Genomic DNA, 12,222 nt, shown 5'->3' with positions numbered 1-12,222 from the left:
CCTTCATTTATTGAACTTGTAATTATTTCCCAAATTGGATCCAGTAGTTGCTTTTTACATTATTTTAACACCCAGCCTGATACACCATCTGGCCCCACTGATTTTCTGACATCCAACTTATCCAATAATATTTCAATATCCTCCTTGTGCACTTTGATTTCCTGTAATCCTTGGCAATGCAATGTCCTATTAGATTCTGTGAAATCTTCTTCTGCAGTGAACACTGTTTTGAAGCTCTCATTCATTATTTCACACATTTCCTTCTTTCTCTATTTGGTATGTCTTCCCTCCATTAATCATTTTTTCTATTGTTTCCTTGTTCTTCATTTTGCCTTTTATAAATTTGTAGAAAAGTTTGAGTTCATCTTTCACCACGTCTTTTTCAAAGTTTCTTTCTTCCCCTCTCCCTACTCTAATACATTCATTTCTCACATCCCTATACAGCCACCTGTTATTGTCATTCCTCTGTTTTATTGTTTTATGAGTCTTCTAAGCTTTATCTTTTGCCTTTTTAGCTTCTATGCATCTAGCAATGTACCAAGCGTGTATTTTTTTCTTAACTCTATAAAAATGTGTGTGTGTGTGTGTGTGTGTGTGTGTGTGTGTGTGTGTGTGTGTGTGTGTGTGTGTGTGTGTGTGTGTGTGTGTGTGTGTGTGTGTGTGTGTGTGTGTTTCACTGTTTGATCTGCTGCAGTCTCTGACGAGACAGCCAGACGTTACCCTACGGAACGAGCTCAGAGCTCATTATTTCCGATCTTCAGATAGGCCTGAGACCAGGCACACACCACACACCGGGACAACAAGGTCACAACTCCTCCATTTACATCCCGCTCCTACTCACTGCTAGGTGAACAGGAGCTACACGTGAAAGGAGACACACCCAAATATCTCCACCCAGCCGGGGAATCGAACCCCGGTCCTCTGGTTTGTGAAGCCAGCGCTCTAACCACTGAGCTACCGGGTGTGTGTGTGTGTGTGTGTGTGTGTGTGTGTGTGTGTGTGTGTGTGTGTGTGTGTGTGTGTGTGTGTGTGTGTGTGTGTGTGTATTTACCTAGTTGTATTTACCTAGTTGTAGTTTTACAGGGCCCTGGGTTTTATGCTCGTGTGGCCCCGTCTCCATATCTAAACTTATCTAATCTTACTTTAAAAGTATGCACACTCGTTGCAGACACTACTTCTTCATTTAAACTGTTCCACGTCTCAATACATCTTTGCGGGAAACTATATTTTTTAACATCTCTCAGACATCCTCCCTTTCTCAGCTTTTTACTATGCGATCTTGTGCTTTGAATGTGTGTGTGTGTGTGTGTGTGTGTGTGTGTGTGTGTGTGTGTGTGTGTGTGTGTGTGTGTGTGTGTGTGTGTGTGTGTGTGTGTGTGTGTGTGTGTGTGTGTGTGTGTGTGTGAGCATCTTTTGTTACAAGAATGTCAGCCTGGCATACAAACAGCCTGGCATACAAATAATAAAAGATTGACTGTAGGCCACAACCACAGCAATAAATAAGGTAAAGCATATAAAAAAAAAATATGTAAAATATAAGTACAAAAAGAAATTATTTCACATCAGAAGTTAAATGCTACACTGGATATATGAAGACATAAACAATACCAAAGTATGAGATGAGATTGCCAGTTTTTGCAAACTTTGCCTTCATTTCTTATAGAAATATATTAATGAGAGAAATGTTTTCTCTTGTGCTATATTTTTCTCATGAAGATTTTTCATTATCCAACTCATGCATAAAGTTATTTTGACACATAACTGCTTTCATAAATAGATAAATCACGGTTAGGATAGACTCATTTTTGGCTTGGTTATGTCTTAACTTGTAGAACCATCTGGCAGTTCAGCTTCATAAATACCCCATTAAAGTACACAAATAATACTTACCTTAAGTCTTGTATTGGATTTCCAATCATCAATATCTATTTTTCCTAAGCCTCCAATTATAAGTTCCAACTCTCTTTCATCAAAAGGCTTCAACAAGTGTTGAGGCACCACTTCTGTGAAACCTTTCTGGAGAGCTGCAAATTGTTGTTCTATACCCTGTAAACGACAAGCTTTTGTAAATAAACAAATATTTGAAATTTTTATATATTTTCATCATGAGTATCCACTACACCATATAGTGACTGAATAAAAAAACAAGCATCTATTATAACTTAAGAATATTATAATGATCATACAAACCTGCATAAATCTATGATTGACATAAAGTTTGACATATTCCTTCTTATTCTCTTCTGTAACAACAACATTGCTACCACCAGACTTCAGCTCTTTCATCTGAAGAACTCCAAAACATTCATGTTCAACCGCGAATGTATGATCAATGATACCAGTAATATCATTTTCTCTGCAAAAGAAAAATCTATGTAATCAGATAGTCATTCAAGATATATATATATATATATATATATATATATATATATATATATATATATATATATATATATATATATATATATATATATATATATATAAACTGATAGTTGAAATTGTAGATACTAAAACGGGCTACCAGCAAAAACCTTCACATTTATCCTGCTTTATTATCGACATTTTGCCTTTCATCAGAAGGCATCTTCAGGATCTATAACAGAGTTATAAAAACTAAATACATAAATATAAAAAAGTCTTAAAGACATTATAAAAAGTTGAAACAAATAATAATAAAAAAAAATAAAGATTTTAAACCCAAATACATAGCTAACAATGCACAGAATAATATAAGATACAAAAACACATGGTAAAATACAAAATTAAGAGAAACCAACCTGGGTGTGTATGCTACGGGATGTAGAGGAAGGACTAGCGAGAAAAGTTGACATAAGGTGAGAAGAAAAGTAGGAGAGGAAGGTGAAGCAAATATTCGAAACTTCTATTGTAAAGTGTGAAGCCTAGTTGACACAAGTTGACTGCTTCACCTTCCTCTCCTACTTTTCTTCTCACCTTATGTCAACCTTTCTCGCTAGTCCTTCCTCTACATCCTGTAGCATACACACCCAGGTTGGTTTCTCTTAATTTTGTATTTTACCATGTTTTTTTTTTTTTTTTTTGTATCATATTATTCTGTGCATTGTTAGCTATGTATTTGGGTTTAGAATCTTTACATTTTTTTTTATTTGTTTCAACTTTTTATAATGTCTTTGTAAGACTTTTTTTTTATATTTATGTACTTAGTTATTATAATTCTGTTATACATTCTGAAGATGCCTTCTGATGAAAGGCAAAACATCGATAATAAAGCAGAAAAAATGTGAAGGCTTCTGTTGGTATCCCTGTTATATTATATATATATATATATATATATATATATATATATATATATATATATATATATATATATATATATATATATATATAGAGAGAGAGAGAGAGAGAGAGAGAGAGAGAGAGAGAGAGAGAGAGAGAGAGAGAGAGAGAGAGAGAGAGAGAGAGAGAGAGAGAGAGATACTCTGCCCTGTTGACACTGATTTACAGCCAGGCATACTTCTGTACACGACAACTTCCTCTACTCTCCCCTACCAAACACTACTTTTATTAAGAACCTATTAAGAACCTCTGATGAGCAGTCATTCATCCACTAGGTTTTGTCACAAACTCAAGTAATATCACACAAGTCAAACCCTAAACACTTTGACCTTACAAAATATAAAGAAGCTTACAACATCCAGTTGAGAGAGTAGTGTAATTGAGGATCAACTGCCTCAATGTCATCCAATACTATTAGCTTATTCAGCAACATCTTGTAAAATGGCATTGAGAAACCTCCATCAATGTAATGTCCATGGAAGATTGCCATCCCAATGACACGGCCAACAAAATGAAAGTAGGACAAATGTTCCTGAAAGAAAGACATGATGTTAATCTCCTCATAAAGGACTGGATCATAGCAGAGGAATAATATTTAATGACTACTGCATAAAAGCATTTTTTTAAATGTAAGTAAACTCTGCTAATCAAAGAAAAATTTCTATATAACTGCAGAATAAAGCCTATATGGTATTCTCAGTACTGAAACCATGTCACCATAAGTAGCAAAGGGCAACCACAAGGAATAAAGGGCAAGGGAAAAAAGCTTAACAAATCTTGGGTAAAAATTAAAATCATACAAAAGTTGCCTTTGAGCTTAGGTAGCCAATACTACTGAATAATTACACACACTATCATTAAGTTTAATCAAAAGAACGAGTGACAATAAAAAATATAAAAAAGCTAGATTACGTGGACCGACCAAGTTTTTTTTTTTTTTTGTTACTTACATACCAAACTACACCAATTTTCATGAGCCATAAGTTTCTTTAGATGACTTATGTGTATATAAGTTTCATTAAATTTGGAGCAATATTTTTAATTTTTAAGAAAAATTTAACAAAAGATTTAAATTTTTATTTAAAAGTTTTCTTGAGTTTCCTGGAAAACTTGTCACAAGGTACTTTGTTACCTTTCTGAGAATCTATGATAGAATTTTGATCTTTGGTTTTGCTGTCAGATAAAAAAAGAAAAAAATTTCTCCTCATCCAGAATTTTTTTAAAGCTAGAGAAAAAACTAAACACTAGGTCAAACTTGTCACTTAATTTTTTTTTCTTTTTTTTCATTTTCCTTATCAAGGACACCAGAATCATCAAAACCTGAAAATATATAGCAGAAAAATATCCCTCAACATATTTAGTTTTTAATTAACATTTTTCTACACCCATCTCTGCCTACAATGATCTTGACAGAGTAACTGAGTGTGAGTGGGGCATTCAAACAAATACTTAAATAGTATTTGAATGTGGATGACAAATTATTGTGCGTGTATTGTGAAGTATTAAGCTTCAGGATGCCATGAGATGATATTTGCATTTCTTTATATTTTTCATTTTCTTCAACTCAGGCAGTCTCTTTAACCCCTTCAATACGGTGACGCCTATTTGGCCGTCATGAAGCCCCAGTAGCAAATATGGTGACGCCTACGTAGATGTCATATTTCTTTTCTGAGCTTTCTTCAGTTCAGTTGTCCTGTATAGTGTGTTGGATACCAACTACACACGCCGTATGCTGTCTTTGAAATCCTAGTGCTCCTCCCACCATCCTTGTCTCCACCAATCACTAAAGATAAGCTACATGCGTCCCGCCTTGTGTCTAAAATTACCCAATGGCATAGACTGTTCCCATCTCTCTCTCTCTCTCTCTCTCTCTCTCTCTCTCTCTCTCTCTCTCTCTCTCCTCTCCATCTCCCTCCTCCCCATCTCTTCCCTCTCCTCTCCTCCTCCCTCTCTCCTCTCGAAAGATAAGTTACATGCGTGCCTTGTAACATTGCCTTGTAACATTGACACACACACACACACACACACACACACACACACACACACACACACACACACACACACACACAAATACAAAAACAACAAATTTTCTAATCTCTCTCTCTCTCTCTCTCTCTCCCTTCGTTTCCCTCTCCCTTCCCTCCCTCCCCCTCTTCCTCTCGAAAGATAAGCTACATGCGTCCGCTTGTGTCTAAAATATTAGCAAATGTCTCTCTCTCTCTCTCTCTCTTTCTCCGAAGAGAGAAGCGTCCACTTTCCTCTTCGAAGGCGATATAGTGACTAAAAAATAGCAGCATAATACACAAAGACGACAAGTATGACAAGCTTGCACGAGTTTCCCGCGCTCGGGCGCGCGGCACTACCACCCGTATATCATACAGGCGAGCTTTTTTAACATCTGGCGCGAAGGGGTTAAGACTGTAATATGATACAAGAATACAGGCTCAAGAGAATAATTTCTGTACAAATTGAAAAAATATATTTTCAGTGGATCTACTGTATTGCATCAACCTCATTAATGAGTCTTGAGAATATCAAACGGACTTATGGTCATCCATGTGTATAATATTCTAAAAAGCAAGCTACTTATATCATCAATGAAACTGACAAGGCTAGTGAAGACTTACCGGATTAATACTAGAGTCAGGATTGATTTGTAGTGTGTAGATATCATCCCTTGAGTACTGGAACAATCCATAATAGGGGTTGAGCATCTCATGAGACAAAAGGTACAGCCACTCGCGTGCAACACCACCATAGTCTAGTCCTTCTTCACCCTTAAACTTAACCATTAGCCTTTTACGAAGGTCCTTTGGTCTCATTTTCATGATTTGTCTGTAAGATTCCTCAAACACTTCTCCACGTGGAATGTCAAGACGGCAATGACCACTTTGGGGTTGGAGGCACTGAAGTTCTGCTCTCAGCACCTTCATCTTAGCTACTAAATCACGCTTATACTTGGGCAAACAATCACTATCCATTTCTATCACAGCTGGTTCCTTGGGTCCAGGAGTATTATTGCTAGTGCTCATCTGCAAGTTAGTGCTGTTGTTCTGGAGCACCACAGTATTGCTGCTACTAACACTAGTGGTCGTTACACCACTTCTTTCACTGCTTACATTGAGGCTATTATTAACGCTAGTAGGCACAGAAGTGGGGCTAACAGGATTGCTATTAACAACTGAGTTATTGGTATCTTCATTATTAGGCACATTATCTGATATAGTTGCTCCTGAGGTATTGGCCTCAGGAGATGGACCTCTACTACGGGAGGAACTGCTTCGTCTGCTGTTTGTGGAGGTTCTGTTACTTCTACCATTTGAAATACTGTTTGTTGGCACAGGACTCTCATTGGTATTAATGATTATTGGGTCACTGCTGCCTCCAGTTTCTATGACACTTGTCCGGTTGCTTCCTTCATTTCTAGACCTGAAAATCAGACATCAATAAATACTAATAAAATAATTATTTTCATAATACATATTTTACATATGTAAAAGCAAGGCTTTCAAAAATTATTCTTCAAATTAGACAGCAAATTCTTTTATATTACTTATCTCAAGAAAATACAATCAATTTAAAATAAAACCAAAATATCCCATATTGAAGGTGTGCCTTATAAAATGCATACATCAGCCAAACCTCATCAGAATAATGCAATTTTCCCTCACTAGTGGAAAATAAGAGGACTGCTATGACAACCAAGGCTATCTATAAATAGGATTATAGATATTAAAACCATTGCAAATTAAGGCAAAATTTGCTTTCAAACTGACCTGAGAATATTACTGAGAATAAGACTATCAGAGAGCCTTGGGTCGGTGAACTGAGTAGTGCGATTTATGTGGTCCAGGTAGTATGGCCGCCCACTAGGGGTGTGCCTTAACTCCCAGCCACTAGGCAGGGGTCCTAGGTCATCTATATTGACATTTCCAAGATCCCTTGGCACCCTGGGGTCATGCCAAGTGGAGGTACCAGTGTGCACATTATAATAGTACACTTGTCCTTGTTGAGTGGTGCGCATTTCTGTGAAGAAAAATGGTCAAATCATTCATGGTAGAAAACAGTAATTCTGGAATGATGCACATTTAAAAAATTTAATTAAATTAAATCCAATTTTTTTTAAATCTGATTTCTAATCACAAAGAAAAATCCTTTAGCATACTATATATATATATATATATATATATATATATATATATATATATATATATATATATATATATATATATATATGTATAGTCAACTCGATTAATGTGAGGGTTACGCTCCTGGAGATGTCGAGTTATTCAAGATCATGTTATTCAAACATGATTTTCCCATAAAAAACAATGGTAATAGGGGGTTACATTCTTGGCCACTGGAAAAGTCATGACTATTTTGGGGATTTTGTTACTCAGACCTTAAAAAAGAAATATCAATACATCGCTGGATCACAGAAACAATAAAAACACACATTTTCATTTCATTAGCTCTAATGGTACGCAACATCCTCTCCCTCAGTCCCATCGCATGGACAATCACCGAGGTCTTCTCCCATAGCATAGCGATTTAACACTTCCAATTTCTTTTCAATCTTCCTTGATTTCTTGGAATCACTTTCCTGTGAGGGATGTTCAGATGCCGTACTATAGAACACAAAGTGAAAAATGCAGAAAAATTATCCACTCACATTGCAGGTTAGCTCCAGACTGAGGAGTGAGGACTGTTGAGCATCTCTGAATTATCACTCAATGTTACAGTCAAGGTGATCTTCATGATCGTATATGAAAACAAATATGATATCCATTATAACAAGCAACAGAGGGGCAGAAACAGAAATATTGTAGTGAAAGCAACACACAAGCTAAAGGAAGTCCCAAGAAGAAACAGAAACTGCCCATTGGATGTAGAGTCAGGGGATAGCCTTTGCAAAGGGTCCAATCAGCAGCAGTACTTCTTGTGACCCGCTTAAGCTTGCGTGCTGCTTTCACCACATTCTTTTTGTTTCTGCCCCTCTACTGCCTGCTATAATGGATATCATATCTTTGTATTCATATGTGATCATGCCATGAAGATCACCTCAATTTCATGGCATTGAGTGATAGTTCAGAGATGCTCAATTGTTCCTTCTCACAGTCCTCACTCAGTCTGGAGCTAACCTGCACTGAGAGTGGATCATTTTTCTGCATTTTCACCTTTTCTCCTATACTATGGCATCCAAGTGTGGTGTGGTAAGGTTTGCGAAAGCCAACATAAATGTTGTTTTGTGAACATAAATTTATATAAGAAACAGTAACACCTCCTTTTTACTGGCAACCTGCTAGCAACCTCATTACCACGACAACAACATTCGTGGATACCATTTCTTGGCTGGAAGTTGCTCTGCTCGGTGTTAAGTTTCTTGGATCCTGACCAAGTGCAGTTCCCACCAGAGGCACCATGGATGCAAGTGACATTGAGTCCAGTTAATCCGTGTTAAATCAAATAAATCACATTATTTAATCATATCTCCTTAAATATTAACTATAAAGTCATGTCAAATTAAAATCACATAATTCAAACTTGCGTTGATCTTGAGTTGACTATATACGTATATGTATACAAATAGACACCTACCAAAACAATAACTTACTCCCAGTGAGATCTAATAGCACTAGTTCAGGAGGTGCTGTGAACCTTCCATTAAAGCTAGTTGTGATCTCATTGAATGTTTCCCTTTGTGTCTCACAACTCAAGGGGGTAGTCACAGCCCACCCTCTAAAGACAGCTCTCCTTCTTCACACAAAACTACATGCACTTACCACACATACATCCTTCACTCCAAATCAAAATTTAAAAGAAAAATGGTACCCAAAATAAACAACGCCTCGGAGTCCCCCTCTGGGAGGGACCAAAAATGTCCCCAGGTCGGACACCTCTCCTGTTGAAGACCACAAATGCCTTGACACCTCCCTCAACTTTTTCTACATTAACTTCTGCAACATTCGCGGTCTTAGATCTAATTTTCAATCTGTGGAACACCACCTCTCCTCTACTAAACCTCATCTTCTTTTCCTCACCGAAACACAGCTGTCTGAGGCAACTGACAGTAGCCCCTTCTCTGTTCCCTCCTACTTTCTCTATTCTCATTTTCATTCCAAAGCTGGATGTTGCGTCTATGTACGCAACGACTTAACTTGCTCTCGTGCCCACGCTCTTGAGTCTTCCGAATTTTCCACCATCTGGCTACGACTTAACAGTCACTCTCAAACTAAATTCATCTGTGCTGTTTATCTCTCCCTAACTCTTCTGACTATAGTAATTTCTTCGACTACTTAACTTCTAAAGTGGAGCACATTCTGTCCCTCTACCCTTTCGCTGAGATTTCCATTCTTGGAGATTTCAATGTTCACCACCAGCTTTGGCTTTCCTCTCCCTTCACTGACCACCCTGGTGAACTAGCCTTCAACTTTGCTATCCTCCATGACCTAGAGCAACTGGTGCAACACCCTACTCGTATTCCTGACCGTCTTGGAGACACGCCCAACATTCTTGATCTCTTCCTCACCTCTAACCCTTCTGCTTATGCTGTCACCCTTTCATCTCCGTTGGGCTCCTCCGATCACAATCTCATTTCTGTATCTTGTCCTATTTTTCCAATCCCTCCGCAGGATCCCCAAAGCGAAGGTGCCTCTGGCGTTTTGCCTCTGCCAGTTGGGGGACCTGAGGAGGTATTATGCTGATTTTCCTGGAATGATTATTGCTTCCGTGTCAGAGACCCATCTCTTTGTGCTGAACGCATAACAGAGGTGTTAGTATCTGGCATGGAGGCGTACATTCCTCATTCTTTTCTCAACCTAAACCTTCTAAACCTTGGTTTAACTCAGCCTGTTCTCGTGCTATACATGATAGAGGTTGCCCACAAAAGGTACTTGAGCCTTCCATCTCCTGAATCTCATGCACTTTATATCTCTGCCCGGAATCATGCCAAGTCTGTTCTTCAACTTGCCAAACACTCTTTCATAAATAGGAAATGTCAAAATCTTTCAAACTCAAACTCTCCTCGTGACTTCTGGCATCTAGCCAAAAACATCTCAAATAACTTCACTTCTTCATCTTTCCTCCTTTATTTCATCCTGATGGCACCACTGCCATCTCTTCTGTCTCTAAAGCTGAACTCTTTTCTCAAACCTTTGCTCACAACTCCACCTTGGACGATTCTGGGCTTGTCCTCCCTCTCCTCCTCCCTCTGACTATTTCATGTCTACAATCAAAATTCTTCGTAATGATGTTTTCCATGCCCTTGCTGGCCTAAACCCTCGGAAGGCTTATGGACCTGATGGGGTCCCTCCTATTGTTCTCAAAAACTGTGCTTCTGTGCTTGCACCTTGCCTGGCCAAACTCTTCCAACTTTGTCTATCGACTTCTACCTTTCCTTCCTGCTGGAAGTTCGCCTACATTCAGCCTGTTCCTAAAAGGGTGACCGTTCTAACCCCTCAAACTACCGTCCTATAGCTTTAATCTCTTGCTTGTCTAAAGTTTTTGAATCTATCCTGAATAGGAAGATTCTCAAACATCTGTCACTTCACAATCTTCTGTCTGATCGCCAGTATGGCTTCCGTCAAGGTCGCTCTACTGGTGATCTTCTGGCTTTCCTTACTGAGTCTTGGTCATCCTCTTTTAGAGATTTCGGTGAAACTTTTGCTGTTGCGTTAGACATATCAAAAGCTTTTGATAGAGTCTGGCATAAAGCTTTGATTTCAAAACTGCCCTCTTACGGCTTCTATCCTTCTCTCTGCAACTTTATCTCAAGTTTCCTTTCCGACCGCTCTATTGCTGCTGTGGTAGACGGCTACTGTTCTTCTCCTAAACCTATTAATAGTGGTGTTCCTCAGGGTTCTGTCCTGTCACCCACTCTCTTTCTATTATTCATTAATGACCTTCTTAACCAAACTTCTTGCCCTATCCACTCCTACGCTGATGATACCACCCTACATCTTTCCACGTTCTTTCAGAGACGTCCAACCCTTCAGGAAATTAACAGATCACGCGGGGACGCCACGGAACGCCTGACTTCCGATCTTTCTAAAATTTCCGATTGGGGCAGAGAAAATCTAGTAGTTTTCAATGCCTCAAAACTCAATTCCTCCATCTATCAACTCGACACAACCTTCCAGACAACTATCCCCTCTTCTTCAATGACACTCAACTGTCTCCCTCTTCCACAATGAATATCCTCGGTCTGTCCTTTGCTCATAATCTTAACTGGAAACTTCACATCTCATCTCTTGCTAAAACAGCTTCTATGAAATTAGGTGTTCTGAGGCGTCTCCGCCAGTTTTCTCGCCCTCCAACTGCTTACTCTGTATAAGGGCCTTATCCGTCCCTGTATGGAGTACTCTTCGCATGTTTGGGGGTTCCAGTCACACAGCTTTGCTTGATAGGGTGGAATCGAAAGCTCTTCGTCTCATCAACTCCCTCCTCTGACTAACTGTCTTCAGTCTCTTTCTCACCGCCGAAATGTTGCATCCCTTTCTATATTTTATCGCTATTTTCATGGTAACTGTTCTACTGATCTTGCTAACTGCATGCCTCCCCTCCTCCTGCGGCCACGCTGCACAAGGCTTTCTTCTTCCTCTCATCCCTATTCTGTCCAACTCTCTAATGCAAGAGTTAACCAGTACGCTCAATCATTCATCCCTTTCACTGGTAAACTCTGGAACTCCCTCCCTGCATCTGTATTTCCAAATTCCTACAACTTGTCTTCTTTTAAGAGGGAGGTATCGAGGCATTTGCTCCCCTAATTCTGGCTGACGGTTTTGGCACTTTTTGTACTCTTTGGAGAGCCAGCGCTCAAGTGGGCTTTTTTCTAACTTTCTTTTTTTTGCCCTTGGCTGGCCCTCTTCCCTACGTAAAAAAAAAAAAAAAAAAAAAAATGCCTCACAC

General features: G+C 38.7%; 1 protein-coding gene across 5 annotated transcripts in view; it reads right to left on the bottom strand.

Moving 5' to 3' along the window:
- LOC123517135 (E3 ubiquitin-protein ligase SMURF1-like) overlaps positions 1-12,222 on the bottom strand; it is a 102,761-nt gene that overhangs the window by 14,843 nt on the left and 75,696 nt on the right. For all 5 annotated transcript variants that reach the window (XM_045277077.1, XM_045277072.1, XM_045277073.1 and 2 more), the window contains 5 exons: positions 7,092-7,341; positions 5,943-6,744; positions 3,669-3,847; positions 2,191-2,356; positions 1,891-2,046 (listed from right to left, as the gene is read on the bottom strand). In XM_045277077.1, coding sequence (XP_045133012.1) covers positions 1,891-2,046; positions 2,191-2,356; positions 3,669-3,847; positions 5,943-6,744; positions 7,092-7,341 — 1,553 coding nt within the window. The remainder of the gene's footprint in view (positions 1-1,890; positions 2,047-2,190; positions 2,357-3,668; positions 3,848-5,942; positions 6,745-7,091; positions 7,342-12,222) is intronic.

This window comes from Portunus trituberculatus, chromosome 41, assembly GCF_017591435.1.
Source record: "Portunus trituberculatus isolate SZX2019 chromosome 41, ASM1759143v1, whole genome shotgun sequence".
Taxonomy (NCBI): Eukaryota; Metazoa; Arthropoda; class Malacostraca; order Decapoda; family Portunidae; genus Portunus; species Portunus trituberculatus.
Note: the sequence above shows the minus strand (reverse complement) of the source record. Positions and strands in the feature narration are given on the sequence as shown.